Source organism: Ambystoma mexicanum, chromosome 4q (assembly GCF_040938575.1).
Source record: "Ambystoma mexicanum isolate Mex_15411 chromosome 4q, UKY_AmexF1_1, whole genome shotgun sequence".
In the NCBI taxonomy this organism is placed as follows: domain Eukaryota; kingdom Metazoa; phylum Chordata; class Amphibia; order Caudata; family Ambystomatidae; genus Ambystoma; species Ambystoma mexicanum.
In genome coordinates this window covers 1,248,818,392-1,248,834,162 of record NC_090928.1, presented here as the reverse complement: position 1 = coordinate 1,248,834,162, position 15,771 = coordinate 1,248,818,392, and the positions used below count along the sequence as shown (strand labels likewise).

The 15,771-nt window shown below is 53.9% G+C and overlaps 1 protein-coding gene across 1 annotated transcript in view; it reads left to right on the top strand.

Annotated features, from left to right (window-relative positions):
• The window catches only part of LOC138468323 (exportin-5-like), a 1,170,237-nt gene that overhangs the window by 1,116,413 nt on the left and 38,053 nt on the right, over nt 1–15,771 (top strand). Inside the window, exon 30 of the mRNA XM_069608829.1 lies at nt 2,165–2,302. Coding sequence (XP_069464930.1) covers nt 2,165–2,302 — 138 coding nt within the window. The remainder of the gene's footprint in view (nt 1–2,164; nt 2,303–15,771) is intronic.

Below are 15,771 nucleotides of genomic sequence, written 5' to 3'. Positions count from 1 at the left end.
CTTTCACGACACGAGGGTGGTGCGGTGGACGCACCCCTCCTTCATGCCCAATGTGCCGTCGGCCTTCCACCTCAACAAGCCCTTGGTGTTGCCAGTTTTCTTCCCGTCGCCTTCGTCGCTGGCTGAGAGGACTCTGCACTCGCTAGATGTAGCTAGAGCGCTGAAGTTCTACGTGGACCGCACAAAGAGTTTTCGGAAGACATCACAGCTGTTTGTGAACTTTGGACCTGTAAATCAAGGGAAGGCTCTCTCGAAGACTTCCATTTCCAGATGGCTCTCCGGCTGCATCATGCGCTGTCACCGGTTGGCAAACCGACCGTTGCCAGGCCGTCCGAGAGCCCATTCGACCAGAGCGATCGCTGCTACCACGGCATTCCTGTCTGGTGTGCCCCTGCTCGACATCTGCAGGGTTGCTACGTGGAGGTCGACGCACACCTTCACGAGATTCTACTGCGTCGACCGGGATTCCAGGGAGGAGTCCAGAGTCGGCCAGGCAGTGCTGCGCAACCTGTTCGCCTAAGGTGAGCCTGGTGAGGCGGTAAGAGTTGCTTAATGTTGAGTTGTTGTATTGCTTGATATTGAGCCTTTTGCCACCTCCCGTGGATGTGCATGTGTATACTGCTATGTATTCTTATATTCATGAGCATGTGAATCCATGCCAGACCCCATGCTGGAGAAGGAACAAGTTACTTACCTGTAACTGTTGTTCTCCAGCATGGGTCTGGCATGGATTCACATGCAAACCCTCCCGCCTACCCCTCTCCGGCTCTTCACTTGGTCATACTGCCACTTTACGTGCTACCAAATCTGAGGATGGCTGCCAGGGGCGGGGCTTAGGGAGAGGGCAGTCATTGGCTGGGGGCAGTATGACCCAGAGACCAGTGATTGGTTACTACTAAGAAAGACAGATCAGAAACGAAACTGATACTGATTTTTTCTATACCGAGGATTCCCGGCCTGACGACGGTGAATGAGCATGTGAATCCATGCCAGACCCATGCTGGAGAACAACAGTTACAGGTAAGTAACTTGTTCCTTACCCTTTTCTGGGGGACTGTAGTCAGCCTCAGAAATGGAGACAGGGGAAGTCTCAAAGACAACCCTGTGCCCCGGCACTGAAGGTGATGTGTGAGACACAGAAGAAGGGGACTACTGAAGTGGTGTACTTCAGAGTCCACAATTACAAAAACAGAGAAATACACATGGCAAAACACAGATAAGAGTGGGGGAAAAGCTCACACTCTTACCAAGTGGAAAAAATAAGCTCCAGAAGTCCAGCAAAGCTGCTGGGGGACTCGCTAGGTGAGGGATATTAGCCATAAATGAGAATTCTCCCTAACAAGATGCAGCTGTTGCCCATGCAGACACGGTTGGTGTTACTGGGTGACACGGGAGACGGCTGTTCCCCTTATCAGGACCCATGGCCACTCTAATAGGGCACCTGTTGCTAGCGGTTAAGTTGGCTATTGCCCGCAATTGGAAGAATCCTGAAGGCCCAAAATTGCAGATGTGGTGGTGAAAGTGTAGGACATTTCTTTTGCAGATAAAATCACTGCCCTGTGCGAAGGGAGATATGCCAAATATGTATCTGTCTGGAGGCCTTTTATTGAATATGCAGAGAGCTACCCAGCTATGGTTGCAAAACCTCTGCTTCTCAGACAGTTTTCTACCATGGGAGGGGATATTGGTCTAGAGCAATGTGTTCTCAGGGAAAGGGGGTTTGTGGAATGTTATGCAGCAAAGTATGAAATATGTGTATGACGGGGGTGTGTAGGACCTTGTATGGAATGTTATGTCTTATGTAAACGGTGCTAATATGTGCACGTTGCAAGATCGATCTGTACTTGTCTTTTCCCACAGTCTGTTAAATAGTTGTTTTGAGAAAAAGTGTGTTTAATATATATATATATATATATATATATATATATATATATATATATATATATATATATATATATATATATATATATATATATACATACACACTGGGTAAATCAAGTAAGTAGTGATATCAGCCAAATAAAAATTACCAAGTCCTAGCAAAAGGTTCCGGGGTTGCCACAGGTCAGGAAGATTTATCATAATTATGAAAATGTTACCTAACAGTGGGCTGGGCTGAGCGATTTCAGTTCTTTCTTACTAACACTGGCATCTCTCATTTCAGATGATTGCAGGAACGATGATGGCAGATGCTGCTACGTGGTTCTTAACCATTGTACTGAGAGGTTTACAAGTGCATGGACAGCACGACGTCTGCATGGCAGCTCTTGTTAATCTCGCTTTCCAGATCTACGATACTTTGGTCAGTTTTTTGTTGTTGTTTTACCTAAACTGCCTTGTGGACATGCCTTTATTCAAAGTAACACTGTTTTGAGTGGATGTATTCCTTCCACAGATTACTCATCCCTGAAATGTCATCCAGACCATGAGTGGTAAAGATTTATTTCACATACCCACCAGGTAGCACCGAGCATCTGAAGTGTGTGTGTGTGTGTGTATTCGTATGTAGCAGATGGCACCATTTTACGGGGTTCCTTTTTTGTGCAGTTAGCATACTGTTTTTTTTACTAAGTCACATTAAAAAAAGAATCTAAATCTAGTATACCTTTACAACCCCCTGCACCTCTCCCCCCTCAAGTTGGACTTTAAGGCTAGCAAGGACTATGGTAGAAATAGGTTAGTTTTGATCCACACCAGTCTTTTGTTTTGTGTCATGGTCTTTTCCAAGGCACTACAGTGTGGATTGTGCCAATCAATACATCCAAAAGTGGAATGGGAGAGAGTATTAATGTTGGTGCGTTAAATGTTTCTAATTGATTCCTAACCCAGAAAGGCAAGATTAAGAAGCAACATGAAAGGTCCCACTCAAAAAAGCAGTGCCTCGCAGCACTACATTTTCTTTGTTAAAGAGTCATCCTCATTGCAAAGACATCTCAGAAGATTTGGCCCCACAGGTATTTCTACTTACCCAATCCTCTACTCGAGAGCAATAGGAGAACTTCCGGCTAAAGATGCTGGACATCATTGCCAAAGCCCTGGCGTCCATGGCACCCATTGCGCTTGAAAGAGCCGACCGGGACTGATGCCTACAGGCCCGGCCTGGCTATAAGGTTCTCTGACCCAGATCAGTGCCGTGATCCTATTCTTTTGGGTGTCAAGCTCCAGGTGCTGATCCCATAGCCCCTGCGCCAATGGCTCGGTTTGGTGGTTAAGCACCTTTTGGAGTATGCCCTATTTGCTATGGGCAAGTTCACATCAAATATGTTAGATGTCGAAAACGCTGTTGCGCAACATGCTGGTGAAGTTGAGCCACTGGCATCCTGTGACCTATGTCCTGGTTCCCTGGTGAATTAAGTGTGGCCCTTCACATAAACGGTTGGCGGAGGAGTGAGACCGCAGCTCGCTTCAATCCCGAAGAAAATCGGTGCCGGGAAGCCTGTGAGGGACTGTCTGTTCTGTGCAAGGGAGGCGCCATCTATAGCAGAAAATCGCAGGCTGCTGGTAAGACAGCGGGCCCAACAGACTGTTAGGCGACACGCCATCCCCTTCCTGCCACCTCCTCCAGGAACTGCCGTGGACCAGATTGCCAGAGGAAGGGTTACCCGCCCTGTGCTTAATCACCGTGAGTCGAACTGTATTCTCTACGAGCCCGCAGTCTGGCGCATCGGATGAGACGGTGGACCAGAGGATTGCTCTGTGGAGAGGATGATGCCCGGCAGAGTCACGATAGGCATCCTGCTCCCTGGGCCCTGATGGCGTAATAAGCGGGACCGGGTGGGCAAGCCTGGCACCGCGAAACCTGAGCAAGGTGAGGAACAGGCTATCTGCCCCAGGTCCCCCAGTGGGGGCGGATCAAGGCCACTGCATAAGGAAGGTGAAGTTAAAACATACTGGGTGCCTGCCTTCATGGAAAGGAAGAGTGAAGGACAGTTACCATCCATACCCGGGTGACTGGACCCCACAGCAGCCAAATACTGGGATCGACCTCACAACACCATAGGGGGCCGACGTGTTAACGGGCCCTGGCACCCTCTAGATTGCAAGTGCTGCACGGAAGACCTGTGAGAGAGATCCCATCTGCGGCCCCGGGGTCAGCGCAGACAGCAAGCGGGGGAACACCAGTCACACGACCACCATCATTGAGCTCCCAATCTGAGACCTGATGCGTCCCAGACCGACTGGCACACCGTTAGGGTTCAAGGAGAAGGGGCGGCCATCCCTTGAGCTGTTCTGGTTTCAAACAATGCTTAAAACAAGATTAGAAAAGAAGCCCTACAGAGAAAACTAAACCAATTCGCTGTGGGAGCCTCCCAGTCCTCCATGAAACGTACCCAAGGGACAGACATGGGTGACGGGTCACAAAACCCACTGATCTCTCGCTACGACGTTATGAATGCCATTGGAGAATCTAGATCTTCCTTGGAAGAAAAGATCGGCGGCCTCTCCACATAAGTGTTCTTCCTACGGCAAGATCTTCATGACCTGGCCTCAAGAGTGGGTGAGACAGAACAAAGGTTCTCAAGCATGGGGTCTGGCATGGATTCACATGCTCATGAATATTCCCATCGTCAGGCTGGGAATCCTCAGTAACAGAAAAAGTCAGTTTAATTTCTGAACTGTATTTCTACTAACAACCAATCACTGAGCACTGTGTCAAACTGTCCCTAGCCAATGACTGCCCTATACCTAAGCCCCTCCTCTGGCAGCCATATTCAGATTTTTTACTGCACGTTCAAGTGTTGGGAGTCCTCGTGCTTTTCTGCGTTGATCGCTTTTTTGGAAGAATTTACTCTATTTATCGGTCAATCGAGCCTGTGTGCTCCATCAATCAACCCTCCGATTAACGGGGACCTGTTTTTCGGATTCTTCAGTGCCACTCAAGACCAAGGAGGAGCTCACCTACTTTCAGACCATCCAGGAGGGCGATGGCGAAGAGGGAAACATCGGATTCGCGTCTTACGACGAGGATGCTGACAAGGGTGACAATGAAGACAACGAGGATACTGTCAAGGAAGGTGACAGAGGGCCTTGGCCCTCTTCCGGGGCCCCAGCTACCGATTTGCCCTCTGCCTCAGCTGACCCCCTATAGACCTCTCAATGGACATTCTCTCTACATACATTGTTCATTGAGATACAGAAGAGGATGCCGATTCCGCCGACGGCCCCGCCTGCGGCTTCGGTCCCGGCCGACACACTGGCATCGGGGGAACACCCGGCCAAGAAGAGGAAGAAGCACACATTGCCTCTTTGCCACCCTTCACCGCCATCTCCTCCCCTGAGGGATGAGCCGGATCCTGACACGACGTGCTCAGATGACGACGGTGGGATGGGGGACCTCCTGTCGCCTCCGCCCAGTTCCTCGCCCCCCACCCCTCCGGACGAGATAAGCTTGTTCCACGCAATGATCTCCAGAGCGTCGAAGCTCTTCCAACTCGTGCCAGAGGAGGAGGAGTGTTTCTTATACCAGCGCCCGAGGCGAAGAGAAAAACCATCTTGTCGGTCCCACTCTTGGATGACATTTGGGACAAAGGCCTGTCCCTCATGAAGAACCCCTCTACGGCCCCAGCGAAGTCAGACCATCTAGAGAAGAAATACAGGGTGCCGGGCTCTGCACCCAAGTGCTAGTGGGCCCAACCGTCACCGGACTCGGTATCTGCAGCGGCCAAGAAGAAGTAATCTGGCGATTCATCTTCGGCAGCGTCCACCCCTCCGGACAGCAAGGGGAAGAATGCTATCGGACGAAGAGTTATCTAATCAGCAGCGGTGACCATCAAGGCCGCCAACGCCCTCGCTATCGTAGGGCGCTATGACAGATAAGGACAAGGTTGCCCCTTCCCCCGACGGAGGTACCTGAGCCAGACACGACGGGGGAACCGGAGCCACACCTTCGTAGAGTCCACCGCATAAGAGGAGGATGACGCATCCTACGCCACCTCTGCGGCATGCTCTGCCTTTCCCCGGTCTACTACCTACGGGGATGACACAGGCACGGACACGGCTACGACAGGTACAGATGACGACGGAGGCGACGACGGGACGTGTCTCCCATCGCCCCCTGCTCGGGCATCCCCGCCCGACGAGATTGGATCCTTTCACGCCATGATTTCCAGGGCATCCCAGCTTTTTCAGTTCTGCCCAGAAGAAAAGAAGAAGGAAGGGTTCCTTTACCAACGGCGCGAGGCTAAAAGGAAGATGGTCCTCGCCGTACCGCTTCTTGATGACATCTGGGATGAGGGTCTCGCCCTCCTCAAACCTGCCAAGGCACCAGCAATGAGGGATCGGTACGAGAAGTACCACCGTGTCCCCGACGCTGCCCCCTTGTGCCTTCAGGCACAACCTACCCCGGACTCGGTCGTCTCGGCGGCAGCAAAGAAGAAAGCCGGGGGGGCATCGGCCTCGACATCAACTTCCCTGCCGGACGGCGAGGGCAGGAAGTTGGACACGATGGGACGACGGATCATCTCATCCGCAGCGACGACTATCAAGGCGGCCAACACCCTGGCTATCGTAGCCCGCTACGACAGGGAGTTGTGGTTCAAAATGGCCCCTCTGTTAGACCTCCTTCCGGACGCCAAAAGGGCGGAGGCCCTTGAAATCCTACAGGAGGGGGAGATTGCTTCGGACCACGCAATCACGGTGGCAACGGACATCGCTGACACCGGTTTCCGTCAGTTGGGCAAAGGCGTTTGCTTGAGACGACGAGGATGGCTCAAGGCCACGGATTTCTGCCAGGACGTACAAACCAATGTTTTGGACATGCCCTTTCGACGGGAACAACCTGTTTGGGAAGGCGGTTGATGAGTCCCTTCAGGCCATCAAGACAAGACACAGAGACGGCCCGGGCACTGGGAGTGCTCCAACAACGACGGCCGTCCTTTCGGAGCTCCGGAGGCAGACAAGGTGCCTCCAAGGGATCCGGCAGTGGCTCCTCCACCTACCGCCAAGCGGCAAGATCTTCGTCCCAGGAAGCCTACAGGGGACGCGGCAAGTCAGGTGGTGCCCGTCGTCGACAAGGAGGCAAGGCGGCCTCCAAACAAGATTGAACCGACCGTGGGGTCGGGCCCCCGCCGAATCAACCCGGTGGGAGGCCAGCTGGCGAGGTTCGTCAGCGTGTGGGAGTCCATCTCCACCGACCGTTGGGTGTTGGGCGCCCTGGCCCAAGAGCACGCCCTCGAGTTTCAGAAGAAGTGCCCTCGCGTTCGGCCCATGGCCAGGAAGAAAAATCACGTCCCTCAACTACTGTTGGAAGTAAGGGCGATGCTCAAGAAGGGTGCCATCGAGCTCGTCCCAAAGAGGCTACGGGGCTCCAGAGTTTACTCAAGGTACTTCCTCGTAAAAAAGAAGACAGGAGGATGGCGCCCCATCCTGGACCTACGACGACTGAACAGGTACATCAAGGCACAGAAGTTCTGTATGGTCACCCTCCAGCATGTGCTGGGACAGCTGGAGGAGGGCGATTTCCTTTCGTCGTTGGACCTAGAGGATGCGTACTTCCACATCCCCATTCTAAAAAGACACCGAAAGTTCCTCAGGTTCGTGGTCCAAGGGCGGCACTACCAGTTCAAGGCCCTCCCGTTCGGATTGAAGTCGGCACCCAGGGTGTTCACCAAGTGCCTCGCACCGGTGGCGGCACGGCTGCGCCTACAGGGGATCCACGTCTACCCCTACCTGGACGACTGGCTCATCCGGGCAAGGATAAGGGAGCTCGCCGTGGAGCACACTGCGAAGACCGTCCAGCTGCTCACGGACCTGGGATTCTCCATCAACTTTCAAAATCCCACCTGGTTCCGTCGCAAGTCGCCCTGTTTCTGGGAGCCAAGCTCGACACAGTGGCGCGGCTGGCCTCGCCGTCGGAGGAAAGGACCAGGACCATTCTGGGCAAGGTGCAGCGTCTGCTGGCCACGGACATGGCCAAGGTACGATCTATCAAGTCCCTCCTCGGGATGATGTCCTCCTGCATTTATCTGGTGCGCCTTTGCAGGCTTCGGATGAGACGCTTACAGGAGTTCCTCGACGCCTGCTGGATCCAGTCGACGGGCAGCTTCGAGGACAGGATCCCTCAACGAGACGTTCCGTCAGGCGATCCAGTGGTGGGGTACCTGCTCCCATCTGTCGGCGGGCACGGACTTTCAGACCCCAGCTCACCAGGTGACTGTGACTGTGACGACTGACGCCGCCCTGGAAGGTTGGGGAGCACACTCCGGAGATCTTCACGCGAGAGGCCTTTGGCTCCCGGAGGAGAAGTCTCTCCACATCAACATCTTGGAGCTCCGCGCGGTGTTCTGGGCCCTCAGGTCCTTTCTTCCGTCCCTCAAGGGCAAGGTGGTGAGGATCTTCACTGACAACACCACCACGATGTTCTACATCCGGAAGCAGGGCGGACCAGGTCCCCGGCCCTATCTAAGGAAGCCCAGGATCTGTGGCATTGGGCCGGGATGTTTCTGGTGCCTCTTCATCTGGCAGGAATAAAAAACACGATTGCCGACTCACTCAGCAGGGAGCTGCGCTCGTGTCACGAGTGGGGAACTACGCCAGGATCAAGTGGATCGATCTCTTCGCGACGGCGACGAATTCCAAGTGCCGGAGGTTCGCCAGAAGGTTCCCTCAGCCGAGGAGCATGGGCGATGCTTTCTCGTTCCCCTGGGACGGCCTATTTCTTTATGCGTTCCCTCCGCTGCCGTTGCTGCTCCGGCTCATCAACCAGCTCAAGAGGTCCCGGTGCAGGATGATCCTCGTTGCACCGGCGTGGCCGAGGCAGATCTGGTTCCCGGACCTTCTGGACTTGTCAACGTCCCCACCAGTCAAGCTGCCGACGGTCGCAGACCTTCTCTCCAGAGAAGGAGGCGCCATTCTTCACCACGACCCGGAGTCGTTGAACTTGCAGGCCTGGCTCCTGCAGCATTAGAGTTTGGAGGGTACGACATCCCGGCCGACTGCAGAGAGATTCTTGCAAAGGCCAGGGCGTCCTTGACTCTCAAGTGCTATGGACATAAATGGAAGAGGTTCTCTGTCTGGTGCCGTGCACAGAAGATTAACCCTCTGCGGATTACGGCCCCTCAAGTACTGCCGTACCTACTGTCGCTGGCCAAAGCTGGACTGGCTCACGCCTCCATCAAAATACATCTGGCTGCAATCTCCCGATATACCAGGACGACGGGACGGGCGTCCTTGTGGTCTCATCACCTGGTGAAAGAATTCATGAAGGGACTATTCCGATCATTCCCGCCAGTGAAGGCCCCTGCTTAATGTGGGAGCTTAATGTGGTCCTGACCAAGCTCATGGGGGCCCCATTCGAGCCTATGCATTCGGCGCCTTTGAAGTTCCTGTCATGGAAGACAGCTTTCCTCGTGGCCATCACCTCCGCACGACAAGTGGGAGAGATCCAGGCCCTATCTTGCAAGCCTCCATACTTGACTTTTCATGACACGAGGGTGGTGCTGAGGACACGAGGGTGGTGCTGAGGACACACCCATCCTTTATGCCCAAGGTGCCGTCGGACTTCCACCTCACGAGCCCTTGGTGTTGCCAGTTTTCTTCCCGTCGCCGGGTGAGAGGACTTTGCACTCGCTGGATGTAGCTGGAGCGCTGAAGTTCTACGTGGACCGCACGCAGAGTTTTCGGAAGACGTCACAACTGTTTGTGAACTTTGGGACTGTGAATCCAGGGAAGGCTCTCTCGAAGACTTCCATTTCCAGATGGCTCTCCGGCTGCATCATGCACTGTCACCGGTTGGCAAACCGACAGCTGCACGGCCGTCCGAGAGCCCATTCGACCAGAGCGATCGCTGCTACCACGGCGTTCCTGTCTGGTGTGCCCCTGCTGGACATCTGCAGGGCTGCGATGTGGAGGTCGACGCACACCTTCACAAGATTCTACTGCGTCGATCGGGACTCCAGGGAGGAGTCCAGGGTCGGCCAAGCAGTGCTGCGCAACCTGTTCGCCTAAGGTGAGCCTGGTGTGGAGGTAAGAATTGCTTAATGTTGAGCCTGTTGCCACCTCCCGTGGTTGTGCATGTGTGTACTGCTATGTATTCTCTTATTCATGAGCATGTGAATCCATGCCAGACCCCATGCTGGAGAAGGAACAAGTTACTTACCTGTAACTGTTGTTCTCCAGCACGGGTCTGGCATGGATTCACATGCGAACCCTCCCGCCTACCCCTCTGCGGCTCTTCACTTGGTCATACTGCCACTTCACGTGCTACCAAATCTGAGGATGGCTGCCGGAGGCGGGGCTTAGGGAGAGGGCAGTCATTGGCTGGGGGCAGTATGACCCAGAGACCAGTGATTGGTTACTACTAAGACAGATCAGAAACAAAACTGATACTGATTTTTTTCTATACCGAGGATTCCCGCCTGACGACGGGGAATATTCATGAGCATGTGAATCCATGCCAGACCCATGCTGGAGAACAACAGTTACAGGTAAGTAACTTGTTCCTTACCCCAACCTGGACAATTGGCTCATCCGAGCAAGGACAAGGGAGCTCGCCGTCAAGCACACAGCGAAGACCGTCCAACTGCTCATGGATCTGGGATTCTCCACCAACTTCCCAAAATCCCACCTGGTTCCGTCGCAGGTCGCACTGTTTCTGGGAGCCAAGCTCGATACAGTGGCACGACTAGCTTCTCCGTCGGAGGAAAGGACGAAGCCATCCTGGGCAAGGTGCAGCGTCTGCTGGCCACAGACGTGGCCAGGGTGAGGTCCATCAAGCCCCTTCTCAGCATGATGTCCTCCTGCATCTACCTGGTGTGCCCATGCAGGCTGCGGATGCGTCCTCTACAGGAGTTCCTCGACGCCCGTTGGATGCAAGCGGCGGGCAGTTTCGAAGACAAGATCCCGCTCAACGAGATCATCCGCCAAGCTATTCGTTGGTGGGGCACCCGCGCGCATCTCGTGGCGGGCAAAGACTTTGAGACCCCAGTGCACCAGGAGACGGTGATGACGGATGCCTCCCTGGAAGGATGGGGAGCGCACACCGGAGATCTGCACGCGAGAGGCCTTTGGGTCCTGGAAGAGAGGTCACTCCACATCAATATCCTGGAGCTCTGAGCTGTGTTCTGGGCTCTCAAGTCATTTCTCCCATCCCTCAAGGGCAAGGTGGTGAGGATCTTCACCGACAACACCACCATGATGTTCTACATCCAGAAGCAGGGAGGAACCAGCTCCCCGGCCCTATCCAAGGAGGCCCAGGATCTGTGGCATTGGGCGGTTGCCCAGGGGATGTTTCTGGTGCCTTTCCACCTAGCAGGGATAAAGAACACCATCGCTGACTCGCTGAGCAGGGAGCAGCGCTCATGCCACGAGTGGGAACTGCATCAAGACCAAGTGGATCAGCTTTTCCGACGATGGGGCAAACCCCAGATGGACCTGTTCGCAAACGGCGACGAACTCCAAGTGCCAGAGGTTCGCCAGCAGGTTTCCCCAGCCGAGGAGCATGGGAGATGCTTTCTCTTTCCCCTGGGACGGCCTGTTCCTGTATGCGTTCCCTCCGTTGCTACTGCGATTCGTCAACCAACTCAAGAGGTCCCGGTGCAGGATGATCCTCATCGCACCGGCGTGGCCGAGACCGATCTGGTTCCCGGACCTTCTGGACTTGTCAGCGTTGCCTTAGTCAGACTATCGACGGACGCAAGAGAAGGAGGCGCCATCCTCCATCACGACCCGGGGTCGCTGAACTTGCAGGCTTGGCTTCTGCAGCACTAGAGTTTGGAGGGTACGATATCCCGGCGGACTGCAAGGAGGTGCTTGCAAAGGCCAGGGCGTCCTCAACTCTCAAGTGCTATGGACAGAAATGGAAGAGGTTCTCTGTCTGTTGCCGTGCACAGAAGATTAACCCTCTGCGAATTACGGCCCCGTACCGGCTGTCGCTGACCAAGGCGGGGCTGGCCCATGCCTCCATCAAAATACATCTAGCTGCGATCTCCCGCTACACCAGAACTACGGGACGATCATCTCTGTTGTCTCATTGCCTGGTGAACGAGTTTATGAAGGGACTGTTCCGTTCATTCCTGCCGACGAAGGCTCTGACCCCAGCGAGGGAGCTCAACATGGGGGTGCCCTTCAAGCCTCTGCATTCAACACCGTTGAAGTTCCTGTCATGTAAAACGGCATTTCTTGTGGCCATCACCTCCGCACGACGAGTGGGATCGATCCAGGCCCTTTCCTGCAAGCCTCCGTACTTGACTTTTCATCAGACGAGAGTGGTGCTGAGGACGCACCCCTTCTTCATTCCCAAGGTGCCGTCGGACTTCCATCTCAACGAGCTCTTGGTGTTACCAGTTTTCTTCCCGTCGCCGGCTGAGAGGACTTTGCACTCGCTTGATGTGGCTAGAATGCTGAAGTTCTACGTGGAACGCACGAAGAGCTTTCGGAAGACATCACAACTGTTAGTGAACTTTGGACATGTGAATCAAGGGAAGGCGCTCTCGAAGGCTTCCATTTCCAGATGGCTCTCCGGCTGCATCATGCACTGTCACCGGTTGGCAAACTGACCGTTGCCCGGCCGTCCGAGACCCCATTCTACCAGACCGATTGCTGCTACCACGGCGTTCTTGTCTGGTGTGCACCTGCTGGAAATCTGCAGGGCTGCTACGTGGAGGTCGACGCACACCTTTAGGAAATTCTACTGCGTCGACCGGGATTCCAGGGAGGAATCCAGAGTCGGCCAAGCAGTGCTGCGCAACCTGTTTGCCTGAAGGTGGGTCTGGTGAGGAGGTAAGAGTTGCTTAATGTTGAGTTTATGTAATGCTTAATGTTGAGCCTTACCACCTCCCGTGGTTGTGTATGTGTGTACTGCTATGTATTCTTATATTCATGAGCATGTGAATCCATGCCAGACCCCATGCTGGAGAAGGAACAAGTTACTTACCTGTAACTGTTGTTCTCCAGCATGGGGCTGGCATGGATTCACATGCGAACCCTCCCTCCTACCCCTCTGCGGCTCTTCACTTGGTCATACTGCCACTTTACGTACTACCAAATCTGAGGATGGCTGCCAGGGGAGGTGCTTAGGGAGAGGGCAGTCATTGGCTGGGGGCAATATGACCCCGTGACCAGTGATTGGTTACTACTAAGAAAGACAGACAGATTCTACAAGAAGGTGAGGTGGCGTCGGACCACACCATCACGGTGGCCACGGACGTCGCCGACGTGGGATTCCGCCAGATGGGCAACAGCGTTTGTCTTTGTCGCCGGCACAAGGCCACCAACTTTTGACAGGAGGTCCAGAAGAGGGTGCTGAACATGCCTTTTGACAGAGATCATCTTTTTGGGAAGGCTGTAGATGGGTCTCTATAGGCCATCAAGGGGGACACGCAGACGGCACATGCTCTGTCCTTTCGATCAGGAGGCAAGTCTCCCCGTTCTTCGAAGGGTTCCGGCGGGGGCTCCTCTTCTTAACACTAACCGCACCGATCCTCGGCACATGGGGATCGTCGGGGTCCGCTCCAAGACCTTCGCAGGAGGACGCTGTCGTAGCCAAGGACCCCAAGGCGGCCTGTCTACATCCAAACAAGAATGAACCGGCCGGGGCGTCGGGGGGGCCCCCACCCGTGCACCCCAGTGGGAGGCCGGCTGGCGAACTTCATCCGCATGTGGAAGTCCACCTCCACCAACCGTTTGGTGCTGGATGCTCTCACACACGGACACTCCTAGAGTTTCAACAGAAGTGTCAGCGAAAAACAGTGGTGGTCTGGCAGGAAAACCACGTCCCTCAACTGCTGTTGGAGGTTCGGGCCTGCTAAAGAAAGGTACTTCCTCGTACGAAAGAAGACCGGGGGCTGGAAGCCCATTCTCGACCTGCAACGGCTGAACAAATACATAAAAGTCCCAGAAGTTCCGAATGGTCTCTCTTCATCACGTGCTCGGACAACTGGAAGAGGGAGACTTTGTCATTGCTGGACCTGGAGGATGCGTACTTCCACATCCCCATTCACAAGGGTCACCGCAAGTTTCTGCGCTTCGTTATTCAAGGGATGCATTACCAATTCCAAGGCCCTTCCCTTCGGGCTGAAATCGGTGCCCAGAGTGCCCTTCTCTGGTGGTGGCTCACCTACGACTACAAGGGATTCACGTGATTGAAGGGTTATCCCAGAAAACGACGGAATATTTCGCTACAAATGAAGGGTCGGTAGACAGCCCAGTCACGCTTTGGGAGAGCTATAACGTGTAGCTTCAGGGAAGGCAATATAACTGGTGGCGGCTGCAAGGGCTAACACACTAGGTAAGTGGAGGAGGCGGAGGCACTGGCCGTTGAGGCAGAGGAGGGGTTCCTCCCACTGGATCCCGGGTCGCACCCTGGTCATGGCGCAGGAGGTGTTTTGCAAAATATGGCCCTGGATAATGCTAGATCGGCTCATTGACCGCTTAGAAATCGGGTCTATGAGACCAGGGACAAAGCGGGGAGTACATTTGCTTGGCTAGAAAGGCGAGACTAGGACAGAGATTATGTACACACCATACGGGACACACAAGGGAAAAGGGTTACGGAACCCGTTGACATAGCAGAGGAATTTGCCACCTTTCATGAAACACTACATACCCCTACGTGGGAACCTAAGACACTGGCTGTACCTGGCTTTCAATGGATTGCTTTTCTCCCGCAGATTCCTCATCATGATAGATGTTCTACTCCATCTGATTGGAAAACATTTCAACAGGTTATGTTGTGGACCTCGACTCGGCCGTCGATCTGTCTTGTTTGGCTCTCTGTCATCGGCTCCGGACGTGACGTCAGGCATCGTATATATACCACATCAATACGCCCCACAAGTCAGTTCCTCTTTTCTGCACACTTGAACGTGGCATCAGGAACACGACTCAAGTTTACTTGACATTCTTATTGTACTTTGTATGCTTTTTTTGACAAAATCCTTGACGCAATGTCGTTCCACAGGGGTTCAGGCTTCAAACTATGCCACGATTGTGACAAAGGCTTCAAGGGCCTGATAGGGGTGGAGGACCCAACAAGCACTATCGACTGGTGTGGCGTTGATGGCATTGAGGGTTTGGATAGTTTCGATGGAGACTTAAGACCGTGACCTTGCTTCACTTCTCGAGCGATCCTTATGTACCTTGTCCGAACGAGGCTTTGAAGGCTCCCGATGAGGATCACACCGTTTACTCAGGCTTGAGGGCACGCGAGTATCCTGCCGAGACCCTTCCCTGCTGGCTTCCACAGAAGGCGCGGACGGGGCCTTGGCCTGCTTTTCGAAAATGTCAAGTATTTTCACCCGGAAAGCTTCCCACTCAGCAGGTGTTGAATGTTTAGACGGTCAACTCACCCTCTCAGGGGTGCGGCCTGAAGAAGACGACGAGAAAGGCGACCAGCGGTACCTTCTCTTCGAACGTTTCACCGAGGCGGACGAGTGGCGGGAACCACTCCTGGACTTTGAACGATGGACCTTCTCCCTCCGAGGAGAGTCACCTCTCGACTCATCGGTGGAAGGCCCAGCAGGTCGGGACTTTTAGGGCTTGGACACCTTGCCTACCTTCAGTTTCCCCTTTCGTTCCCGCAAGGCCTTTCCAGTTATCGACTGGCACTTGGAGCACATATCTGTGTAATGGCCACTGGCGAGTCACCACAGGCAGACACGATGCGGATCTGTGATAGACATCTATCTGCAGTCCCAGCATTTTTTTAACCCAGACCATTGTGTCGTCAGAGTGGAAGACGAAGACATACCGAAGAAATTCTTCACAGCAAATACTACAACTACTTTTCACGAAGCAAACGTTTGCGGAAAAAATGGAACTGAGGCTAGGGGCGCT